At 40.9% G+C, this 25,941-nt stretch overlaps 1 protein-coding gene across 33 annotated transcripts in view; it reads left to right on the top strand.

Annotated features, from left to right (window-relative positions):
- The window catches only part of LRRFIP1 (LRR binding FLII interacting protein 1), a 108,443-nt gene that overhangs the window by 26,421 nt on the left and 56,081 nt on the right, over nt 1-25,941 (top strand). For 27 of the 33 annotated variants that reach the window (XM_071811314.1, XM_071811313.1, XM_071811315.1 and 24 more), the window contains one exon: nt 20,607-20,693. In XM_071811314.1, the coding sequence (XP_071667415.1) occupies nt 20,607-20,693 (87 nt within the window). Of the gene's footprint in view, nt 1-12,966; nt 13,073-20,606; nt 20,694-25,941 lie in introns of those variants that run through there. The other 6 variants (XM_071811317.1, XM_065841052.2, XM_065841050.2 and 3 more) reach the window with 1 other exon arrangement.

Here is a 25,941-nt window from a genome sequence, read left to right as displayed (position 1 = left end):
CGGATAACCTTGACATTGCCAGAATTTCAAAAGCTCTGAGTTAATAACAATATAATTCTACAGCCTTTTTTCACCCTCTATGAATGGAGCAGTGGCGTGATTTTTGTGATATTGCTACCCACTGTGAAGTGACTGTTTCATTAATTGTGTAATGGTGTAAAATCCTGCAGCTCCACATGTTTTATTTAGAGGAAATCTTAAACCTGTTAACTAATGCATAGCATGCTAAGCTGAATGCATTTGTATGCCGGCCAGATACTCGGCACTTCTAGCTTTTGTCTGCTTATTTAAATGTGTTTTCCAGAGAAACAGCTCATTGCTCCCCTGTTTTACTTTATTCTGTTTGTCCTCTGCTAGCAGCTATATGAAGAACTGGCTGTATAGCAGGAACACTACATCTCTAGATAGACTGAGGGTTGATGACCTCAAGATTTTTTTTTTTTTAAAACCCTTTTTTGGCACCTTTATCTCTGCATATAAATAGCTCACAAGTCTGTTCCTCAGCATTGGCTAGACCTAAAGTAGTGTTAAATGCTTTTGCAAGGTGAAAAGTAGGCTTTCTCAGTTACTTGTCGATGGAGCGTATCCAAGCTGTGTGCTATATTTACATACTTTCATTCCCTAAGTTTGACTCTGTAAGATGCATGCAATATCTGCAGATTTATATATGGTGTATTTAAAACTTCTAACAAAAGGTTTGTGCTGGACTTAAAGACAAGTAAGCCTTTGCATAATTCAGTTTGTATCTGGCTACTCTCAGTAGCTCTATCTTAAATTTATTCATACCGGTTTTTAGGTGATATTTTGATCAGCAGCAATTCTTACTTCTTTTGAAGAGTCATTTAAAATAGTCAGGTAGTGCTACTTGTTTCACTGGTGTTTGCTGTGAGTAGCTGAATAAGGGCTCATACCCTTGAGTTTCAACAGACTGATTTTTTGGAATTGGCTTGGCAAGTGTACATTTTATCAGCACGCTGCTTGTAACGCAGGAGACAAGGGCTTCCCAACTGTAAAAAGTACACTGGCGCAATATCCTAATGTAACTGCCAGGCAAGAGCAGGTGGATATTTGGAGTTCAACAGGGACAAACTAATGGATTTATCTGCCTTTGCAAAAGGTCACAAGGGATTCTCAGTGACCTCAAGGAGATGTTTTTCCTTTCAGGCAGCATCTCAGGTTTCAAGGAGCTCTGTTAACTTCCATGGTTAATTGGTGCTGTTGAGCCATAGAGATTTGCTACCTATTAAAGCATCATTGCTCCTGGGAACGTGGAAGGCTTTGAGGTCTTCTCTCCAAATTGTAGTTGATTTAAACTCTTGTACTGTCTGTGTCATGTGATATGGTTGTCTCAAAGTCCTTTTCTGTCAGTCTCCCCTCTCTGTTACAATTTATAGTTGAATGTGCTCTCTTTAAAATTTCTGCTCTTAACTAAGAAAAGTGAATAAGTGAAAAAAGATCCTGAAATACTGGGCTGGGAGGTAGAGGACAAAGTGGTGTGGGAGGTTCTGCCTCTAAATAAGCTTTTAGTTGAGTCCTCAGCTTCTACTTTAAGCTCTGTTGTTCTCCTATTTAAACCATTTAACTGTCAGCAAAGCATGCTGCTGTCTCATTTCTTTCTATTCTTTCACATAAAAACAAGACTGTCATATTGTTGTGGAAGCCTGCAAGAAACAATATTATGAACCTTTTCAAACCTCTTAATGTGTTTTGTTTTTTTTTCTGGTATGTTGAAGTGATGCTGAATGCAAAACTGTTAACCTTTTGAAAGGTTGGTAGTTAAAGAAAAATTGTGTGAGTTTTGTTGGAGTTCTTCAAAAGCATTGATGAAGTGGAGAGCAAGGACACAAAACAGGAATTACTTGCAAAATAAAATTAGCTAGGATTTGTGGCTTTGGGGGCTGGGGATCTGGGGACTTCACACAAACTCTAAATATGCCCACCCCTGTGCCACCTTTGTTGGTTTACTTCTTTACATAGGTGGTTGAAATGCATTTGGTAGAGGGAATAATTTGAGGAAGGCTGAAATACCATGTCCTCAGCAGGAATACAGAAGAGTGTACCTTGTACTCTAGTTTCTTCTTTGTTAGCCCAAGGTCAGATTAAAAGGTGCTGATAATTTTCATCCACATTCTCAATGACTGAACAGTCAAGTAATTAAACATATACACTGAAAATTAAGGGATCGAGCTTTGTGTGATGGAAGTACTCTCTCTTTTAGAAACATAAATGTTTGCTTTGCTTGATTGCTGCTCCCTCTTGTGGGTTCCAGGGCAGTTTAAACAAGCTTGAAGTTCATTCTCGGTGTTTGGATAGAATTATTCATCAGCAGCACTCCTCTGGTCTACTGAGTGGGATATTGACCGTAAGACTTGCCTCACTGCATACCTCTACAAATTAGAACATTCTTTTGTATCAAGAGGACTAAATCTGTAAAAGCATTTAATTAACTTTTAAAATGTAATTTACTTTTTTTTTCCCCAAGAATTTATACTGCTGTGCTATTAGTATATACTATAATTGACTTTTATAAAAAAAGCAGAGAGAAGTCTGTATCATAGCAGTACCAGACTTGGCAGGTACCTGCTATGCTGATAGTATTAAGATCTCTCTCTTATCTCCCTTCCTGTAGTCAGCGCTTCTGAGTTGCACTTCATGGGCTATTGCTCTTCGCTGCAGAGAGCTGCTATATTTAGCAAGTTGCTCCTGAAAACTAAATTCAAAAAAAGAGCTCTGTTTGCTTCCTGTGAGCTCTCCTGTATACCAAATAAATACAAATGTTGTAGCCGTGTAGTTTGTGTAGTTTCTCAATTGCTCTGCTGGCATAAAATCTCTGTATGTAATGTGTGGTGTCTGAATATTTCAAAATACTGCTTATGTTGGTTTTCTTCCAGAGGGACATATAATCTCTGTTCTCTGGACAAGAAACTAAAGCACAGTGGAATTCTGGATTGCTCCTAATTGATGGCGAAGACCTGTGCAACTTCATTGACTAGTTCTTGGCATGAAGCTCTTCAAAATTTTCCTGCTGAAACTTAAAAGAGACAAATTGTTCTGACCTATTGCAAAATGGAAAGGTCTCACATTAGCGTGACACTGAACTAACAGCAGTTCACATGATCTAATTCCAATCTTACACCATTTCAAAATAATGATACAATTTGTCATAGCATTGAGAGCTGCTCAGTTTCACTCTCTGAACTGATGTTGAATTGTTTGTGTATGGGGACTGGAGTATGGCTGTTAAATCTACATCTTGGTGCTTGTCTCTGATGCTTTTGTTAGTGTGTGGTTTGTTTTTTTGTTTGTTTTTTTTTTTTCTCCCCCTCCCTTACACTTAATTTTCACTGTATCTTATTTCCCTTCCCTCTTGTGCTCTTTTATTCTCTATTCCTCACCAATTTATTCTATGTAATGTTTTCTGTATATCCCACTGTGTGCTTTGTTTGGTCTGCAGTATTTTTGGCGCCTTTTTCCTTTGTCTCTCATCTTTACTTCACACAACTGTTTGTGCAATTTCTCAATACCATATAACTTGCATGGCCAAGAACTGGAGTCTTCATTAGTGTCTGACCCAGCAGCTTGGGTATCTGATAACATTTGAAATCTGCTACTGCCTGTGTACCTCTTCAAAAGCATGGGGGAGTTTTCAGTGGATTACCTGAAACTTCTGATCTTTTACTTGGTCTTAAAAGAAAAAATCAGCCAGAAAATTGTCTGGATGCAAAGACTGCAGCTCTGTGGAGACACTGTGGTGTTGGTGTACATATACTTCCTTGAGAATGTATTTGTTCCATCTGTGATGCAAGTAAAGGTGGAGTTTGGTTTGTGGTATGGTTTTGTCCTTTGGTTTTGGGGTATTTGCTTTTTGGGGTTTTGTTGGCTTGTTTTTTAAATTTTTATTTTAAGGTGATTTAACCAAAAAGCGGATGCCCTTGATTTGAGAAACAGAATGTAATCTTGTATTTATGCCCTTTCTTAAAGCTTTATATAACTTCTTGCCACAAATTGGGTAATCATTAAAAATGGAGTAATAATTAAAACAGTACCTGTAACTTTTTTTTTTTTTTTAATTCTCTTGACTGGTAGTTTGAGCATTGTTTTAAGCAGTGACTGGGGTTTGTATCCACATTTTAATGTGCTGTAGGTGCAGAGCTGCAATCAAGATTTGCCAACTTTTATTCAGATGAAACTTGCAGTTCAGTGGAGACCAGAATCTGGTACCCACAGGATACATTGCTTGTAGCAGTCCCTTAATTTCAATTCCTATTTTAAATATTTTTACCAGTCAGGAACAAAAACTCTGTTTCTATCTGTGTTCAAAAAGATGTTGGCACTCACCCAGCCCTGGAGCCCTCCCCAGGCTGTGTTTATGTTGTAAAGAAGCCGGATGAAATATTGCTGTTTATTGCAGGCTCCAAAATTGGTTATTGTGCTTACTTTCTCTGTGAGCATGGTCAAGACAAATGTGTTTGCTCCTGGGTAATATGTACCAGTGGCTGAAATAATTTTGCATGTGTGCTTCCTTACTGAGTGTCTTCCTGATGACCTCCCTGTTAGGTTTAAGCAAAAGTTATCCAGGTCTGTATGTTACGAAGTCATTTGCACTACGTGGGTAACCATGGTGCCTGTATTATAGCAAACATGCTGGGGCTTTTTTTTCTCTCCAAAGAAAGAAATTCAGAATGCCAAACATCCACATTTTTGTACTAAAGACAGATTTAAAGCCCTTTGAGGCTTGCATAGGATAAAAACTGCCCCACAGTAAGTCTACAAGCTCATACCTCCCCTGGGTACCCCTGTTTGCATACTGCCCCACATTGCTTTATGCTTTCTAAAGCCTGCAATGAACTCTGCAACTTAAGTTACAAAGGCTGTTCTACAATGAAACAAATACAGTATTTAAAAAGTGCTCTGGAATACAATAATTCTACTTGTGTGTTTTGAGCTTCAGTTTTATCTAAATTTTAAAGGAGGAAAACTGTCACTGCAGAAGACTGCTGATCTAATAGAGGGAGAACTAAAAGGGTCAGTGTGGTCACTGTAAAAGAGAAATTCCCCTCTTTTTATAAAGAAGTGGGGTAAAGCAAGTAAAAAAAAAACACTGAATGCAGCTTCATGCAAATAAGTATTTCAGGAGACAAGACTGGGAAATTTTGTAGGCTTTTTCTGTGAAATTCTAGTTTATATTTAATAATCCTGTCAGTTAGCAGCTTTTGTTTAATTTTTTCCTTCTAGGTCTCATTGTAGCCTCAACAATTCTGTTTCATTTACTCAAATGAGTGATCCAGTTGTTTCCAAGGTCAATGTCAACTCCCTCAAAGCTATTTTACAAGAGGAATAGTCTCGATCTGAAGTATATGAGTGCAGTTTTATATAGGTGTATAAAACATGTGGTTTTGTTCCTAGAGATAGTGTCTGTAGAGTGGTATCAAAATTCTTCTCTGGTGGGAGCAGGCAGTTACTGACGAGAGCTGTTTTGAGATGAAATGCCGATGGAAGAAGTGTTGTAAATGTGGATAGTTGATACTGCACTGGTTCTCTGCCCAATACACTACCTAAACCCTATTATTGATAAATAGCAGTGGAAGTGGTATGCCCTTTGTATACAAACTCTCTCCATTTAGGATGGATCCCTTTCCATTTGTAAGCAGTGATCTTCCTGTTGTCCAGGCTCTGGAGCTACAGTGCTTATGAAAATCTCTGTTTTTACTGGATACTACAAAACTAATAAATTGTCATGCTAATTTTTCTTCTGAATCTCTGAAACTGCTTTGAGCTCTCCAGCGTTTTCTCATGGAGAGGGGTTTGTTTGAATTGAAAGACATGCTTCAAGCATTTTTCCTTTCCCTCCTACCACAAGTCCAGTGCATCTTAAAAGTGGTATCCAGTTTGCAGCTCAGCCAGGGCTGTGGTGTGCAAGGGGAACCCAACGTTGCTACTGAGACCACACTAACCACAAGCCACCGAAGAACTTGTCAGCAAGCTCTTTATTACTAGTGTGCAGGTGAAGGTATGTGACAGGTAGGAGAAGGAAAAGGACCATATCACCTTCCTGAGCAACTAGTAAATTTTAAAACAATATCACTTTTAAACCCCCAAGGGAGGTGGGGGAAAATACCAAGGGAATAAATGCCTCTAAACCACTGCTAGAATCTATGAAAATGATTACAGGATACCTCACTTTTAACAAGTGTTTTAAGGTCAATTTCTTATGGCAGGATTTACTTTGATAATCCATGCACGCTCATGGTAGAGTTCAGTTATTGTTTAGACTATATTTTTAGCAGTGGCCCCTTGTGACTGCATGGCAATGTAATTTATGAAGCAGGACACAACTCCCTAATTGTCTCTCACATTGTAGAGCTGTACATGCTGTTCATTGCAGTGTTCTGCAGAATAAACATTCTCCTTTATGGAATAAAAAGGTCCACGTCAACACAACTTTCCAGCTTCTGGTCACATGCTTAAATTATATCTCTGGGTTTCCTGGCAAACACAACAGCAAATGTTTCTCTGAAGTGGACAATATTCATGTGTAAATTCCTCATTAGTTGTGGGTCTCTTATCCTCCTCCTCTTTCCAGTCTTTGGCTCAAAATGTTAAGCAAGATGACCAAGAATGCTGACCCTATAAACAGAGATAATGCGCAACAGCACCATCAGCATGTCAGAGGAGAGCGTCTGCCTGTTCGTACTCCCAAAGATCAGGCACTCTGAGAAACTGTAAAACAAAAACAAGAAAATCAGTCTTGGAATGCCCTCACAAGAAAAATTTTCCATGAAAAAACATATCATTTAATCTCCCACCAAGCTTCAGTCTTGTAGGATTGCATGGTGTGAATGAGTCCAGTTCAGAAAAATAGGTTTACGTTGCAGTTAGGGTGGTCACGGGAAACACCATAACATTTCTTTTGATCAGTTTTCCTCTGTAGATGTCCTTGGTATCACTTTCATATGGGAAAATTGGGCATTTCCCAAAGTGAATTTTTTTTGAAAGAAGTTTGATAATGAGATTCTTCAGTGTTTGCAAAAGATCTTAAGGTAAAGAGGTGATTGTTATACATTTCAGATTTTTATTCTCTGTAGTGATTATAGTAAAATATTTGCGCTGGACATAATTATGTTTAGCTGTTAGGCTGGATTTTTGAACTTGGGTTTTACTGTGGCTTGGATGTTGGTTGCCTCTTTGTATGTGAGTTGGAAAGCTTGATGAGGTAACTGTGGCATTTCCAGAGTTTCCAAATGCTGCTTGTGTTTCCCCACCTCATGATGGGTAGGACTGAGGTGCAGAACCTCTGCCCTTCTGTGTGATATTCTTCGAAATTACTGCTGGTTTTCTAATTCAGTAAATTTGCAGTTGTGGTGGAAAGGTTTAATGCAGCTGCTAAATCTTTAAAGCTGATTGGGTTTGAGGTCGAGCCTGGGAGGTGGCAAAGTCTAATATTGTGGATACACCAGCAGAGAAACACTTTTCTACAGGCAAAATTATCTTACTGGATCACTATTATGTGTTTGCTTTTTGGTTGGTTGGGTCCTCTTTTTACACAGATGTCTATATATTCAGGTTCTGTGAGGTGCTCCTAACCAAATGTCATTCTTTTTTGGTCTGATCTTTTACAATTCTGTGTGTGGTTTTTGGTTTGTGTGTTGTTTTTTGGTTTTTTGTCTTTATTATTAAGCAAAGGAACAGAGTTTAAGAGTAGGTCAGGGATTTATTGGCTTATGAGAAATATTCTCAAATCTGTCTCTTCTAAAATGGAAAGATCACGTAACTTTTCATACACCCATATTTCAAATTTTGGCTTTTTGATAGTGGTGAGGCATTAATATATTCAATTTCCAAATGTTCACAACAGCATTGCTTTTGAGTTTGGAAGCTGACTGGATTCTCTGAGCTGAATGATAAATATACCACGTGTAGGCTACCCGAGAGCCTTCCAACTTCTCCATCAGCATGATTCGGTCTGTCCGACTTGAGCGTGGTGAGAAGCCCCTGTGCCTGGTTCAGCCGTTTCCTTCCTCCTCCTTGCTGCGTCGCCTTCGAGCCTCAATAGAAAATAATCTGTTGATACTGGCAGTACATTTTGGTGATGAAAACCGGACATTGTTTTCCTAAGAAGCACTCAGTTGTGTATACTTGAGTCCATTGCCTTGGTTACGGTTTACAAGGAGGTTTTGTTAACTTTGCCAGCAGAGCTGTAAGGGTGCCAGATGCCCGCAGCAGACAGGGATGATCAAGTGAGATGCATGTGGAGTTTCTTCTGTCTTTGTGAACTTCAGATGGGTGTTACTCCATACATGTTTATAGACTTTCTTGAACACTAGAAGAACTAGGTTATGAACTCACAGGGAAAATAAAAATAGGCTTGAGTAACTAAATTTTTCTTCTAGTATGACATACTTTCCAGCCTTTTTCTCTACAAAATTAGACTTGCTTTGTCTGTTCCCACTGTTTGGAAGACCAGTAGTAAATGTGACATGGAGGAACATTACTGAAATTCTAAGAGATACTACTTAAAGAGAATAAAATAATTGCTTTTTCTTAGATATAAATGAAATAAGCCGAGTTACATATGTAGGTGCCAGATAGTGTTGGGAGGTGGCTGCTGGTACTGCTTAAGAATTAATACTGAGATGGGCCAAGCTGGAGCCAGTGTGCTCTATGTTGCAGGTTTTTTTTCAGTATTTAAACCTGTCTATAAAGGTTTTGTCTGCCTTATTCCTATTTGAAAACCCATTTCCATGCCTCTTCATGTATCTCTGACACAACATGTCCTGAAGACAAAAATAATCAATTGGGTGTGACCTGTGTTGTAGGCCAGGCTTCCTTGGAATTTGTTTGAATTATCAGTGATTCTAACATACCTTGAAGATGACTGTATGATCTTTCCCTCTGCCTTTTGACACAACTCGGTAGTTACAGGTAAAGGGTTGCAGTGCTGTGAAACTGAGTTTTAGGACTTAGGCCTGTACATGTGGAGGGACGCATTGTGTTGTGTGCAAGCACACATTTTTTGTGTGTAAATGTTTGCAAAGTTGAAGTATGCTCCTCATAGAGAGGTAAGGAGTCTGTCATCAGAAACTGAGCTGCTGTCCTTAGCATCATAATTTTTTTTGGCTTATAAGTACTTAAGATGAACTTGCAGTTAACCTACCAGGTTTATGAAAGCATCATCTAACACTTTTTTTTCCCCCCTGCTTTTCAATCTCTTCTGTTACCTGTTTTTCTTATGCTCAGTTTAGCATTGTACTACATGTAATACATATTTCCATTGTGAACATTCTTCCTGCTTGGATGTGTCCCTGAGTTCAGGTCACACTTGCAATGTCTGTTTCAGATGGGAAATGCATGGACACAAGAACCATGCGCTGAGGGCACAATATTTAGCAGAGCTTCAGATCCTTTGGCTATCTTTCTGAGTATTGGGGGAGGTATGACTACATAGATGGTGCATTATTGAGGGGGTAAAAAAACTAAATAGACTAAACCCCACTTTCAGACAGTGTTCTCTAGGTGCTGTGAGTACCCACCTGCTCCCCCAAGTTACACAGCAGCAGTTTGAAGGGCAAGGAGTCAGAGGTAATTGCTATCAGCTTAACAATGCTAAATAGCATTGGCAAGCAATCAAGTAAAATGCATCATTGGCTTCCTAGATTGTGGCTAGGCTCCTGTAGTTACAGGATTGTATGCACTTGCTTTTTATTTAGCAGTGTCTGAAGGATCCCATGGAGTGTTGAGAGCCAGGAGGAAGAAGAGATGGGGAAGAGTGTGTTGATGTGGGTGTACAGAGAATTCCTGTTCTTGGGAAATATGTTGAGACCTATTTGGAAAGCCAAGCAGAAGGGGGCTCACTGCATCTAAAATCAATTCAGACACTCTAAAGTGTGTGTTTTGAATGCTGTCAGCCCTGTTATTACCAAAAAATGGAAGATCACTACTATTAAAAAGACCTCTCAGTCCTTCAGTTCCTACCCAGCAGGTCCATAGCACACTTGTGTGTTAGAATTTATCCTGAGGTATGAAGTACTTCCTTAAGTAAACCAGATAAAACCAAACATCTTTGCTTCTACATTGATTTAGAAAGTAATTAGAAAAAGGTGTGTGGGGGAGTCCTCACTATGCCTTGTACAGAAGGTACTTGAACCTCTAGTGTCTCTTCCAAGCGACAGTACAAAAACAGTAGAGATTTGCCAGGGAATGTAAGGGGAGGTTAATTCTCATTAACAACAACAACAAAAAAAAACCCAAACAAACAAAAAAACCCAAACAAACAAACAAAAAAACCCACAGAACAAGTTGTCTATTTTAAGCTAAGATGAAAATATGCATACTTCATGCTGAGTTGTTATGATGCTTCAGATTTACATGGTTAACATCAGTCTCTTTTCCTTTTCTTCTATTAAAACCTCTACATATTAGGTAAGACATATTTTTCCTAAAGAATTAACTCCAGTGCCTGCCCCTGGCTACTTTGGGGTGAGTTGCCATAGTCCAGAAGTGCCTTATGCACAGCAGATTATGATATATGGATTTCTGCAATGCTTGATACTGTTTACGGCACCAAAATTAAATGCTGAGCAGTCTCTGGGAGTTAGAGCATAACTTCTATTGGACTCAGGGCCGTTCACAAAAGACAAACTTGCTCAGCATTTAACTTCGGTGCAGTAAACAGTATCAAGCATTGCAGAAATCCAAAAATCATAATCAGCTGTGAAGAAGGCATTTCTGGGCCACGGCTCAAGTTGCATCTGCAGGCAGAAAGCACCACTGCAGGGCACACCAGGGTCTTCCTTCAGTTGCTGTAGGTTTCTGTTGCTTTTTGCTCTTGCTGAGAGAGGATAAGGAAATTGTAGCGGACTGGGAGCTTCATCAGCTTTAAATAACGGGCTTAGGGCTGTATGTTATACCACCTGAACAGGAAAGCATTTCCTGGTCACATCATGTTGGTCTGGTTTCTGATTTTGGTATAAGCCATAGTGGGGAATGAAATGAGTATCTGTTAAACATAGATTTAAATTACAGCTGTTTTCTCCGTACTGATTGTTGACTGCCTGTGAGGTGTGCTGGGCAGGTTATATAGACTGGCTTCTTTTTCCCTTCTGATGTCATGTATTTTGCTCTGCAGACATACCTGTCATACCCTCCATCTGGAACGTGTTTACCCAGAAGAAACTGAACACAAGGCTAGACTCTATTGTTCAACCTCCAAGTGTCATCTTTCAGAGTGGTTTAAACCTGACTTTTTCTAAATAAAAAACCAATCCCTTTGAGGCATATGATTCTGCTCTTGCTTCACAGGAACATATGTTATTTCTGTATCTGTTAGTTTCTTTATTTTGTACATGCATTGAAGTGGATTTAAGACAGCTCAGTTTATTTTTTTTGAAGCGAAGTTGGGTCCTTTACCTTGTAATTAAAGAAGATATGAATCAAGAGGAAAAAATAACTTATGGGCTCAACAAATGGTTTTGGAGTTTAATGAAAGATGGAGACAGGAGATCTTATTGCAGTCTTTCAGTACTTAAAGGGGGCTTGCAGGAATGATGGAGAGAGACACTTTACTGGGACCTGTAGTGGTAGGAGAAGGGATAACAGTTTTAAACTGAAAGAGGGAAGACTGAGATTAGATGTTAGGAAGAAATGTTTTAGAATGAGGATGGTAAGATACTTGAGCAGGCTGCCCAGAGATAGTGTGGGTGCCTCATCACTGAAGTGTTCAAGGGTGGTTTGGATGGGGCTTTGAGTCACCTGGTCTAGTGGAATGTGTCGCTGCCCATGGCAGGGGAATTGGACTGGGTGATCTTTAAGGTCCCTTCCAACCCAAACCAGTCTGTGATTCTGTGACTTATGTAAAACCACAGTCTATTTTACAAATGGAGAGCTTCCACACACTTAACTGGGGTTTCTCCCAAGGCCATGATGAAAGTTAGACATCCCTAATACCTTTTATCTAAAGGAAACATGTCTGGCCTTTCCAGGCACAGTGGGACATGGCTGGGGTCCAGGGACTGCCAATGAATCCAGTTGAAGTATTGCCCCAAATGTAGTGTTCCAAATCAGCTAAAATAGCAGCAGCAGCATGGCAGTGCGTGCTTTGCCAGTGGGAAAAAACCAGATTCTCTGTACTGGGCTGGCAGCTCATGGAAAAACTGAGCTCAGCTGCTGGGTGGAGGCTTTGCAGGGCTCCCCAACCTGTGCCGGCCGGCCAGGAAGGAGAGCGAGTGCAGGGCTTCGTTGCTAAGGAGCAACCTGTTTTGCTTGTCTCGGCAACCGGAGAAAATCCGGTGCCAGGAAGAGATGACTGTGTTTTCTGTCGTTGCTGCTGCAAAATTGCAATGGATAAAATACGCTACTTAAGCTTTGGTGATGCTCCCTGCGCCGGTGGTTTCCTCCCTGCCCTCCTGTCTCTGCAAGGGGGTCTCTGTGCACTGGGGGTGGAATTGGTGGGACTCGAGAGGCGGTATCAATGTTCGTCGAGCCAAGATTTCTGCTCTGACTGTGCCTTAAATTGTTCTTGGGGTATTGTCCCATTTAGTGTCATTTTAAAACACTTGTGCCCTCTGATGCTTTGGATTTTTTCCTTTGTGTGTTCTAGTCTCATCCAGCTCATCATGAGACCTTTTGAAATGTAGAATTCCCCCCCCTTTTTTTTAATGTCCAGCCACTATTCCTGATTGCTCTTCTGCAGTACTCTCAGACGCCGATTAGAATTTTTTTTTTACTAACCTTTTATTTTGCTCCACTTTTCCCCATTGCTTAGAGTGCAATGCTATTACTTAAAGAATAGAACCAACACCAGCATATGCAGCGCTGATCACCCGTTTTAAGCTCAGCTCCGTACTGATATAATCGCAGCCAACTAGCAACAATTGAGCGGTTTATTCGTGCCCTGCAGCCGGCCCGAGGAGCGCTGAGCCGGCCGGGAGCTTCGGCAGCGCTCCGCCCCCAGGGCCGGGCCGGGCGGGTCCCGCAGCGCGGGCCGGCGGGGGCACACGGCCGCTAGCGGCGGGAAGCGCAGGCTGGAGCTATGGAGGCGGCAGCCGATTGCCTCAGCCCGGCCGCCCGGCAGCAGGTAAGGCGCTTGCACCCACCCAACCCGCTTCGGGGGCGGGGATTGGGGCGCCGGCCCGGGCTCCGCGTCGTGCCCGCGGGGAAGGGGCAGCACACGCGGTTGCGCGGAGGAGCTGCGTGTGTGCCCTTGGGCGGCTGTCAAACCGGGGAGCTGGGCTGTGCTTCCCGCGGGACCCCTCTGGCGGCCCCCGGCCTGTCCGAGCAGCAGCGGGATGCGCTGAGTGCCCGAGGAGTGTGCGGGGGTCGGGGGGTTGTGCGGCTTGGACTTCAGTCTGCTTTGGGGTACCGGGTGTGATTCACAGGAGCTCTGGAGAGGTGCTAGTGAGGGAGGTACTTAATACTGCTGCCGACTGACAGCAGGGTAAGGTAGCTAATTCTTCACAACGCATGGAGTTTCCGAAGGCTTTCTTTTAAAAATCAGTACTAGAATGTAAGCTACTTACTGCTCTGTTTGGTATAGAAGCATATAGACCAACTGAACCTGTTAAATATATTCTAAATAAAGTTTCAAACCAGCCCCCATGTGACCATAAAAATGTAATGGATGGATTAGTCATTCGTTGACATAAACTGTCACTCTCTGCTTCACCACTGTCACTGTATGAATGCGAGAGGAGCTGTTGGTGGGCCTGTCTGTCTAACCATCGACACTGGTACGTGGGCATTGGAAGGGAATCCTTATGTTTATGTATAGGCTAAGGTTTGTGAACATGCTGCCTTTTAATACTAATTTGCATTTAAGAGAAAGGTGAGGAGTCACGCAGGATGTGGACTGACCAAGCCCTAGGTGATTCATAGGCTCATTGTCATATGAGTAAGTGGTGCAAAGTGTGCTTATATATATAACTCAGATGCAAAACCAGTCAGGTAAATATGCTGGTTTGACCTCTAAGCATAGATGTCATTTATAGACGCTCTTGTTTCGATGCTAAGGAGCATGTGATAACTCACAGTGTGCTCCTGGAACTCGCTGGTTTAGGTCACTTGTTGCTCAAGTGGAGATGGAATACATTGCCATGGGTTAGCAGTTGTTTTACCTGATAGCTATATTCAGCAGCTGTGTTACAGGAATACTGCAAATCAGGTGCCGCTTGTCTAAATAGACTTCAAGTTCTGTAGAAGTACTACAAACATCAGATTTCTTATGTCTGACAAAGTATGACTTACGCAAATAAAGTGAACAGTTTCATAACATCCAAGGACGAGCCTTTGAATATTTGAATGGGATGGCATCAGTCACAAAAAGTGACTTGCTGGCTGTATCTTAAGCATGTTGGCAAGACGTTTAAATTGGTCTAAGAATAGTTATTGCAGAAATACATAACAGTAGTTGCACACAGTGAGCAGGTGTAATTTAGTTGGACAGACTTGTGTTTTAAACTTTCTCTGACAGTGGATCAGAGAGTTTTCTATGGCTTGGTGTTGGCAAACCAACACTTCAGTCACCCACAAAAACTATGACACTAACTTTGATTACTAGTCTTAGCATCAGATAATTTTGAGTACATTGGAATTAAGGGGTGCTTTGTATAGATTGAAAACTCTGACGTCTGTAGCTATGTGGCAAGTCAACACAGTCATTTTTCACTGCTCAAAAAAGCAGCATAATTTCCTGTCTTTGTTGGCTCTTTCTTGGGGTTTCCAGTTGAACAATGAACTCTTGGACATTTTATAAGGGAAAAAGCTCTGAGAATGATCACCTTCAGGATGTGTGTTGTTAGCTTCTACCTAACGAAGTCACCTAAATAATTCACTCATCAAAATGATAATGTGCAGCTTCCCCGACGCTGCACTTGAAACCAGGAAGTTGTCGCTTCCGTAACCATTGTGCATTATATGCTGGCCCCGGGTGCAACCAGATCTCGCCTCCTCTTGATGAGTGGTATTTAAAAAGGGGGTGTGTAGGGGTAACTCTACAGTGCTTGCAGATCTCATACTCCCACTTCTCCCCACTGCCTCATGCTGCACAGAGCATAATGAGATGCTTCTCACCCTTCCCACCTGAGATCAAATATCTCTTCTGGCTTTTTTTTTTTTTTCAGATGCTGTTGTACTTCAGTAGTGAACCAGGTTACAGACTGCTTAGTTTTTCCGTGTTCAGAGCTGAACATACCGAACACCTTAAGGCAGGGTAAAGGTCTGCTGTTGCATAGGATTTTTATTTTAAAACCAAGGTGACCCTTAAGCAGGGATGTTGAGTGCTGAGCAAAGGGACTGACAAAAGCAACAAGCACTTTGCAGTGCAACAGTATACTTGTTTCAGGGCTTAGTGGCTATAAATCATTCTGGGCAACTGCAATAAAATGACAAAAATGCAGGATGTGTAGTTGCAGTATTTGAGCAAGTTACATAAATTAAGGCGATTATTTTTCAGCTGGTGTGGATTTCCGTGTTCTTCCCAGCAGTGTGGTTGCCATCTCTTCTTGTTTTGCCTACGAGGCTTTACAGAAGCACCTTAGGAGTTGTTGGTTTTGGTGGTTTTTTTTTTTTTTGTACGACATGCACAGTACAACTGAATCTGCCAGTTCTTATCAGATGAGCAATATTTCCTAAAAGGGAAATTACAAAAGCTTTGTAATGAGTGCAGTTAGGCTTCATATTTTTATTCTTCTGTTTTTGCCAGTGATCTGTCACTTTTGATTGAGGCCTGTATTGCTCACTGAGTCACTAGTGAATTTTAGATGATTTTTAGATTGCTTCCTTCAATCTTAGTGTGGGGTGTTCTTTTTTTTTTGTCTTGAATCTGTTGAATAGTTACTTACGCTGGCAAACTTAAGTCTTTTGTTTTAGCTTTTGTAGTCTGAATTTCAGAAGTCTGTATGAATTTATTGGTGATTTCATGATGTTCAGCTGTGTCTCTTGCAGGCTACAGCGCCTGTTTCTGCCACTGCCCTTAGAGGTGTCTTGGGTCTGGGCTTTGACATGTGCTTGGGCTGGATGAAGTCCAAAGTCATCCAGGCAAAGCCCGTTTTAGTTTAGTCAGCACACAGAGAGAAATATAAGGTTAAAGTTGCTGTTTGCAGGGTGTGCAAGAAATAAAGGTGTTTATAGCACATAACCGTTACTGTGAAAACAGAATCCAAGCCTTTCAGAGAGTATGGTTTGAAAAATTCAAGATGAGTTTAGTCAGGTCCTTGCTTTTCAGGAAGAGGTCCGTTATAAATCTGACGCTCTTATGTATTAGTGTAAAAGTCTGTAGGTGACAGTGGAGGTCGCGATATGAACATCTGTGCTGTGTGCCTTGCTGTTGGGGTAACTACTCCTGTCAGTAGCCGAACTGTGCTTTTGCACAGGAAAATCTGCATGTAATTGTTCTTATTTGCCTCCTACACTTGCTGCAGAATTTGCTGGACCTTAGGGTTGTTACCAGACTTTTGGTTTGACTCTGATAAAATGGTACACAATAAATGTTAGGTGTGGACTTCTCCCTGCCCTGATTGATTTACTTCCTCTGAACTCATGAGTGATGCCAGGTTTGTCACCAATGCCATCTACAGAATATCAAAACAATTTCATTTTGATTAAGTAGTTCTATTAACTAAAGCATGGTTAAAATGGGATTTTAAAGGGCAGAGGTTGACTGTTTAATGACCAGCGTGATCATTGCATTTGGAGAACACCTTCCAAAAGCTTGTGTGTAGCCTCAGGGGAGTGGGGTTTAGAAACACTGAGATGGGCTACTGGACTTGTGCAGCTGGGGGGCTGGTTTTGTCCCTGCTCAGATAAGGACTCTCCTGAGGACCTGTGAGAATCCCGGGAGCTCCAGGTTACCTTTCCACAGACTCTAGTGGTTCTATTTTCTTATAGTGCCAAAGGGAGATGGATGATGATTAAGGGCATGTCCAGTCTTTCTCAACCAACCTTACCCAAGGAAGCAAAGAAAATTTTATTTCATGGAAGTGTTTGATTTGTGCTTAATCGTTATCTTAGTGCTATTCATGTGTTGATACCATCAGAGACCATCGCTTATTGTATTGATCACACCATTGCACTGAGAATTTTTTTATCCTTATGTATTTCTTGTCACCCACAGTCTTATTTTACTGTGGATTCAAAAACTCCTTAGGGAAGGGTGGTCTGTTTCTTACAAACTGCCTTTGTCCAGCACAGATGAGCTGGCGTTTTTGTCACGAACCACAATGAAAATAACTGCATAATCATCTAAATAGCACCTGGGCACCATTGAGAACATGTTTAAAAATGTAACAGCCAGTTTACTTTCATTATTTGCAGAATACCAAACCTTAAGGTAGGAACTAACAGCAGCCTTCCAACATACAAGCTGAGGTTACTAAGAAGCCAAGAGTCAGGATGCATAGTGGGAGGGTGAAACAGACAGTGGTTTTAAATGGGAAGTTTCTGACATGACTGGGGTGGGGGGGAAGGAATATTCACTGTGAGGATGGTCAGGTGTCAAGGCAGGAGCGTGGAAAGGCTGTGGATCTGCCAACCTTGGAGGTTTTCAAGAGCCAGCTGGATAAAGCCCTGAGCAACAGGATCGTGATCAGAATTTGATGCTGAACCTGCTTTGAGCAAGAAGGTGGACTGGAGACCTCCTGAGGTCCCTTCCAGCCTGAACGACTCTGTAATTCTTTGTTTTGATGTGATAAAAATGAGTTGCTTTAAAATACTGGGTGGAAGAACAATTTGTTGACTTCTTATAAAGGTACCAATATATATACCTTAAAAAAAGCTAAAAAGCTATTTAAAAAGATTCAGAATATACTGTTTCTCTTATTTATATTGCAAGATACTTAATGCTAAAGAGCCATCTGGCCATGGAAAGAAAAAGTTAATATATAAAAGATGCTTGTGTCAGATATAAGCTATTGTTAGTCAAAGATATTAAGTGAAAATGCATTTTTACTCTTGCAGCTCTTAAAGGTTTGCAAATTGGCTTTGCATGTACGGGTACAGGAACACAAAGGTGAAGTAAAATAAATTAGAGACACCCCATGGACTGGCACTTAAAACTGAAATGTATCGTATGTGTAACCTGACATTTACTAGTGTGCTGTACTAAAGAAAAATTGATTTAACTTACTGCAGTTGGTATCTAGGGAACAGGCGGGCCTTGTCCTCAGGTATGCCCTAGAATAGCTTGCTAAACTTCTTTTTTTCTTCCATTTTTCAAGTTGTTTAATTTCTTTGTATATTGTGCTCACTTCTGGACAATATATAATTCTGCAACGTAGCTAGCAAGCACGGAAATCCTTTCGCCGTAGTCATACAAGGAAAACAGAAAGGGAGATACTTTATGTTAAACACAATATCTGAAATTTTTATACAGTGTAGAGTTTTGTTAAAAAGCTCAACAATAATTTTAACATCAAAATAATATTGTTTCTGTCTTTTTCTGGCAAGTGGAATATAAGAAATAGACAATCCTGTACTGTTTGATGTATTTTGCCTATGGAGACTTTAAGGTCCCTTGTTTTCCATATGGGAAAAATATAGCAAATTGTTTGCACTGATGTCATTCTTCACCCAGATCAGGTGCAATTTTTGAATATAAGTACAGAGTTAAGTTTGTTTACTTTAATTTTTGCGCTGTTTCTTCAGGCTGCTTACAGCTTGCATGCTGGGATGAGGGAGTGTATCTCTAAACCGTAAGGAGTCAAAGGTGGTGTTTGGAGCTGTATCTCCTGTTCTCTTTCTCCCCAAAAAAAACATCGATGAGCTGGAATCCTTGGAGCAAGATTCCCCTTCCCTGGCATTTGTGTGTGTTGTGTTTGAACGGCTACTGGCAAAAAATGGTGATTGTTACCTGGTACCATATGAATGGCCTGGCAACCCTTTGTGATGAATAGCCCAGAGTCGTCCTTATCTCTGACACCATCCTGTATTTACAGCAGTGAATGTGGAGCAGTCTTACAGTAGTGCCGCTTGAGGTACTGAAATTTATTTTCAGGTGTGTTTTGCAGTTTTTCTCCATGGCAGAGCCAGTTACCTTGAAATTCAAACAATGAACTAAAAAGAGAGCAGTATGCTGTGCGAATTCCATCCTTTTTGCTTTCTGCCACGGGTATTTTTACCCATTGAGAAGGTTTTTCTGTTGTTGCAAGTAATTTCTCAGGCAGAAGTTGTCTGCATTGCAAGAATTACTACTCAGTTTGTTTAAATGGATCATATTTGCACAGCAGGGAGCTGCCATAGTTGTCAAAAGGAATCTGCCTGCCTACCAGTTAGAGTCTAAGGGCAATGCAGTAAACCCAGAGAATGTTGATAACTGAACAACGGCAGTATTTAGGAACTGGGGTTTTGTAGAAGGTGTGTGATGTGAACTTAAATTTTGGCCTAGTGGCTCTATATTTTGGGTTTTGTTATTGTTGGTGAGGATTTAAGGTCCACAGCACTGCAAGGCTCCTAGTCCTCCCATACGCCAGCTTATGCTTGGTTTTCATTAGTCCTTTTCTGTTAGCTGAAACTTTCAGTCAACCTACTCCTTTTGGCATTTTTCTATGTTTTGTTTTGTGTTTTTGAAGGTTGAGGCCTTTTCCCACAAATTTTAGTGGCAAATATACTTACAAAAGAGAAATTACACTTTTTTTTCCTCTAGTTTTCCTTCTGTTTAGAAATGCTAGTGAAAGTGCTGGCATTCTGATTTTCTGTATGCTTGCCCTTGATATTAGTGGAGTTTTTCCCATTCAGTTGGATGCTGTACTTACAGTAAAAGGTTTCGGAAGCAGAGGAGTTGTGTGGAATGCTGGGTGACTGGCTGAGCGATGCCTTTTGCTCCCTGCTGATCTGTTCTGAATTACACTGGGTGAACTGCTCACAGTTGCACTGTACCAAGCCTAAGCTAATTTTACATTTTTCTCCATAAGATTAACTGGTTTTGCTTGGGAATAAAAGCAGAATATTTAAAATGTTACTGTATAGCGTGTTTCAGCACTTCCAACTGGGCTGAAGTGAGGAAGCACTGAAGATCTCCCAAGAGGCCTGTTCTTGGCAGATTTCCACTCTGGAGAGGTTTTGACTTGAATATAGAGGTTTGGAGATGTTAATTGAGTGAGTGCATTTTCTCAGGTTCCCTACTCCTTCATCTCGATTATTCCAGCCTTAGTTGTGTATAGTCATGGTGAACAGCAATGTTTACCTGACTGCTGTGCCCATGTACCTGTGTGCAATGTCAACAGTCAGGAAAAACGGCACATAATGTGTTTGCTGCTGGTCACATTAATTCATCAATAAGAACAATCTGGTGCAGGAAAAAAAAAATAGAGCAAAACCTGCCCTTCTTAAATAAATCTCACTGTTTCATCTCCGTCCACGCAAACAGTAATTAAAGAAACGCAGAGCACTTTTAAACACAACTGCTAACCGAGGGTAGTGCCTACACGAGGGTGTATTTACCTGCCTGTGAAGCATAACAAGTTATGGAAGGCAGGGCTATTACTTGCAATAGGGAATTAACTCCTACAGGTGTTTACAGTCTTGCCGAGTCAAGTCTCTTTATTTCATGCCCTGCTTGACGAGTGTGTTTCACCTTGAATTGTCCAGCTTTTATTTCATTGCTGTGCTCCTGTTCGCAGGCTGAAGCAAGACTCGCGGCCAAGCGAGCGGCGCGGGCAGAGGCACGGGAGATCCGGATGAAAGAACTGGAGAGGCAGCAGAAAGAGGTATGGTCGTGGCATGGGGGTGTTTTGATCATCATCTTTCCTGAATAAATATGTATATAAATCTGAGGTCCTTGAACAAAGGATTAATCTATGTTTGGCTGAAACATTAATAGTGTGCATGGAGCTAATGCTGCTTAGTTAGTTGACTGTAGGAGGTAGCCTGGAAAAAAGAAAAACTCACATTGTGGCAACAATTTTATCTTGGTGAAACCAATATAATTATTCACAGAAAATGCTGATGGTTACTTAGTAATCATTGTTTAATGTAAAACTTCGAAGTATGCAGCTTGCTTGCGTGTGCATTGGGGAGTTGGATTCTTATCACTTCATTAGAAATCTAATGAATATGGAAGACTCTTGGCCCTTGTATACCTCTTGCAAGTTGTTATGCTTCCTTGCTGTGAGGCTGGCATTGTGGTTGCCCCGTTTGTAAAAAAAATCGTGGTCTGCTGTTGTCAGAAGTAATGATAGAAACTGGACTTGGCAAAACACTACCTTCTTCAAAGTGTTTGGATTAAATGCCTGGTGTAGTCTCTCCTGAATTCTAGACGAGAGAGTTGTTTTATACCATTGGAAAAGTTACTGTGCCCCTGTACGTTAGTGTGTGGGAGATCAGGGGCTTCCAGTGTAGGAATGATCATAAAGACCAAAAAGGCTCATTCTGCTCCTGTTGTGTTTGATAAGTAGAAGCTGTACTAAATGTCATTTTCCACTGCAAAAACCTGAAAACAGCGTTTGTTTTGAAGGTCTAGAAGCAGTGCTGTTAGAATGGGGCTGTAAACACAGTTGAGCCAAACCAGTGATAGAACCAGAAGGGTTTAAAACTTATATTTGTTGATGTGCACTTAATGAAGCAGCAGAGTGGATGTAATGGGACCAACAGCAAACATAATTATTTTTTTCAAATAGAGTTTGAGGGAAAGGGAAGAAGTAAGGAGTTTGGGGGTGAGGTGTGGAAATACATAGTAAGAATAAATGTACATTTGTGCTTTAGGATGCAGAGAAGGATTCAGTTTCACTTTTACACAGTGAATTGGGGTGTGATAACAGACCAGTGTTGGTGCAGACTGCAGTAATCAGCCTGCAGAAGAAACACTTGGGCAGTTTGCCCATGCTCAGCTTTGTGCTGGAGCTTCTTGTCTAGTTGAGGCATGTCTGGATGTGTCTTAGCACCCTGTAGCCACAGCAGGGTTAGATGTACCTGCGAACACACCAGGAGCAAGAGCTGCAGGGAGTGTTGCTGCAAGCACAGTGCTTGCGGAAGAGAGAAACCTTTTACTGCTACAATTGCTGCTTTTTGATGGATGTTTCTTGTAACCTGGACCAGTCAGAAGGCCTGGAGTGCAGATAAGTGTTGGTGCTGTCAAGCTTCCTGCTGTGCCTATGGCCTGAGTAATGGGACTTGCTGAGTAGCCTTTGGAAGATCCATGGTAAACAACCACTGGGTGTTTTGTTTGGGCAGCAAAGTAAATATGGGTATTGTGGCTGCTGACAGCGGTGTTACCATCTAATTTGCAGATAACTTTAATGGAGCTGATGACCCCCTTGAAGATTAAAAGCTCATGCTGCTGAGGGTGTCCTAGTAAACTGAAAATTTGGTATGAAAACTAAAGCTTGTGTGTGTGCTCATGCAGTTAATAACTGAAGAGCTACTGACCTGAAAATCTGTGAAAACTTCTTTGTATGAATAGAAATCGAATGGTATAGGGTATCACTCTGAAATACTAAATTCAGTGAAAGCTAAGCCAGATATCCACTACAATCACTGACATAAATAACGTAAAGCGACTACAAGTTTATTTAATGTTTTGCAAGTTTGGGTGTTCTGTAATTTTTCTCAAATAGCATAGACTCAGCTCCCAGATGCAAGGCAGAGCTACTAAGGATGGCTGAAGGAAGCTTTTCATTGCCACATATGTCTTGCCAATATAATAAAACATAAATATAGAAAATCCCAACCAGTGGTCAACACAAAAGATTTGGCACCTATCCCTTCCTTGGAGAAGAACATACTGTGATACTGGTGTCTGTACAACTTGTTGTGTGCCATCTTCATTTTCCTTTGCAAACTTTTCAGATAAATAAATAGTGTATTCCCAATACCACCATCTTGAATAACCAGAACGTAAAGCACTTGCTTTTCTACTTCAGAAGGCTTTTTAGAGCCAGTTACAGGAGTTAAAAAGCAATAAATAAATTTATTGCATATGCGTGTACTTGTTCATGCTTAAAGCAATGTACATGCCCTGACAGGCTTCTTGTGGAGCATGGATTACTTGAGAATATATTTATATTGTTAGCCTGGCTTAAAAGTTTCCAGATGTTACCATTACAAGCCATAAACATGGCAGTATAGCTCTCGCTGGCAATGAAGTAGGGTGTTTTAATGGTTTGGATGTGAACTGGAAATTGGCTTCTCCTGCTGCCTGCCATCTAGTATGAATGAAATTTCTTAATCTGCTTCATTTTCCTCATTTTAAAATAATTGGGTGACTTTTGCATCATGAGTATACATATGTGTTTTAATTAATGTTCTGCTTGCCATGACAAAAGAAATGTCAGTGCAAAAGCACCAAGAATCTAACAATTTTTGTTTGTTCTGTACCTTATGGATGTTTCTATAGGTAGGATGAGCAGCCACTTCACTGGAGGGCTGTTAAAAAGCCTTGTGGCTTGATCTGCAGGCCGAAGACTGGTCACAACACTGTAGTAAAGCTTATCAGTAAATGGGGAGAGCTACACAATACTATACCAAACTCCTCTTTTGGCAGCAATTTCTTCATGTAGCACACATAATTGACGGCAGAAATTCCTGCATAGTTGATTCATTTGGCAATTTAAAATTGTACCATCATCCACATTCTTGATAAGGTCCTTTCCCTTTGAAAGGGGCTTTCTAGGAGAAGCTTGTGGCAAGCAACTTGTCTTGAGATGATGGTGTTGGTGTGGGCTCAGCCCTTGCACAGGCTGGTCACTGCTATTCATCTCATGGTTTGTGTGCTTGGAGGGATGGCTTTTGTAAACTTGGCTTGGAATATAACCTGACTAAGCGTTCTTCTAGAGACTTGATGTGAAGCAACATACTGCTGTAGTGGAGGACAGCTGGAGAAATGATATAGCAGAAACAGATGGGAAGAAAACCCACCCTTTGAATTGCAGTGTGAGAAGTGGGAATGTTGCTGAGGATGGCTGCTGCTGTTCATTGTGGTGGGGCAGGGCTGCAGGGGTGTTCCAAAGGCAGCATCATCTCATCAGCTGCCATCACCTCATGCCAGGCAGCTGAAAGAGGGGTATGTGTGCCCATGTGGGTTTTCTTTTCAGGGAGAGGAGGGTAAGGAGAAGAGCATGAGTACAAGTTTAATAGGAAACTATACACTTGGGAAATGAAAGGTGTTTCCTGGAAGTGAAGAAAGGGGATGAGCACAAGAATCATAATCTGATATGTGCTAATTTATGAAGATAAGGGTAGTGACCCCTCATGAATCACATATATGTGTATATATTTATATATTTAGTGGAGAACAGTTTCCTGGACATGAGCGTCTAAGAAAGGCACAGATCTAATAAACATAACTGCTTGAATGTTTCTGATTTCTCCTTCTGTGCTGTTTTGTTGTTGTTATCCACCAAAGATGTACATAATTAATCAGAAGGTCACAGTATGTTTTCTGGTGTGCTTGTGTGACAGTCAATACAGGAGAAGTCTTGTGAGGCAATACCAATGCATGTTCTAAGGGCAATTATAAAAGTGATACTTGTTCCCTTACCTGTTTCCATGCCACTGGTACCCACCCAGATGATGGGAGTCAGATCAGTGGTGAGTCTTGTGTTTGTTACCATACCATGCTGCCATGGCCTTCAAACATTTGGTTTACAGTTGCTGAGTATACAGCCAGTCCCATTGGCTCATACTGTAGAGATGTGTTTGGTACCAAGACAAATGCTGGTGTGCATTCAGATATTTATTTTTAATTCAGGCAGAAAAGCAAATCAGGAGCTGTCAGCTGAGTTTTTCTGTGTAGCAAGTTGTTAATTCTCACAGAGCTACCAGTTAAATGAAGACTTTTTTTCTGTGTATTCATTTTTTTTTTCTTAGAAGCTTTGCATAAGATATATTAAAGTCTTTTTTCCCCAAGAAATATTTTACAGTGATGTTTCAAGACACGTAAAAGCTGCAGCATTAGGGCTAATTGTAGAGAATGTTTTATGTAGGAGTACCTTCTGTGTGTTCTGCTGGCAGGACTTTAAATGTCTCCTCAAGGACTGACACTTGGAGACCACAATTTAAGCTGATATTACTGCCTGAAGTGAAAAGAGAATTATCTCCTCCCACTCCTTAATTTGCAGGATAAGATTCTTGCTTGCCAGTTCACACAGCAGATGAGCCTGTACTTTTAGTTCAAGGCAAGAGCTTTGTGCTTGTCTCCTGGCTTCATTTGCAGCTTTCACTTTAAAGGGCACAGCACAAAACTTGCCTTGGCTATTTTGTGAATTTGTTCTTTACCAGCATACTAATTTACATGTGCTTTTCCTCCTTTGGATTTGTATTTCTTTAGAACAGAATATGTTACTAGTGCTTTCTACAATGGGTTTCTTTTTTTCCACGTCGCTTCCTTGAGCATGTAGTAAATTTAGTAAATGCACTAAATCCAAGTTAATTTGGGCAAAAGACTTGTAAACACCCTTGATCTGATCACCCATCTTGTGACTTGGGCCCCTTCTTCCCTTGCTAGGACTTAGTGCCCACAAGTCTGATCTGAGTCAGCGGGTCCCATGGCACAGCTGGCATTTGGGATTGTTTGAAGCTGTTTAAAATTGCAGGCAGTGCAGGAAAAAGAGAGAAAAGCAGAATTCTCCTGGTTTGAATGAGAGGGGAAACTGACTATGAAACTTGGTGTTTACATATACAAGGAAGAAATTAAGTGAGTTGTGAAGGTTAATCTTTATCTTAAACAACCTATGTGGAGATGCACATAAAAATTTGGAGAGGGACAAAGTTGAGGATGTTTTTAGTAGCCTCTGGATTTCTGCCTTCTGCCATTGAACCATGCTGCACTCTCTTGTTCTGTATTGTTCTGCAGTTACTTCTGTGAAAACCTTTATTTTTGCGGGAAACCTCATGTGATGAGAAAACCTGGAAAGCAGTTTTCAACTAGTGCTGTGGACAAAACACATTTTTTGGTCATACTGTAATACAGCAAAGTGCTGTTTAAGACAGTTGACTGCTTAGATGTCTGTTGACTGTTAA

The sequence above is a fragment of the Patagioenas fasciata genome, chromosome 7 (assembly GCF_037038585.1).
Source record: "Patagioenas fasciata isolate bPatFas1 chromosome 7, bPatFas1.hap1, whole genome shotgun sequence".
NCBI lineage: Eukaryota > Metazoa > Chordata > Aves > Columbiformes > Columbidae > Patagioenas > Patagioenas fasciata.
The sequence above is the reverse complement of the archived record's forward strand: the minus strand, read 5'-3'. Positions and strand labels throughout refer to the sequence as shown.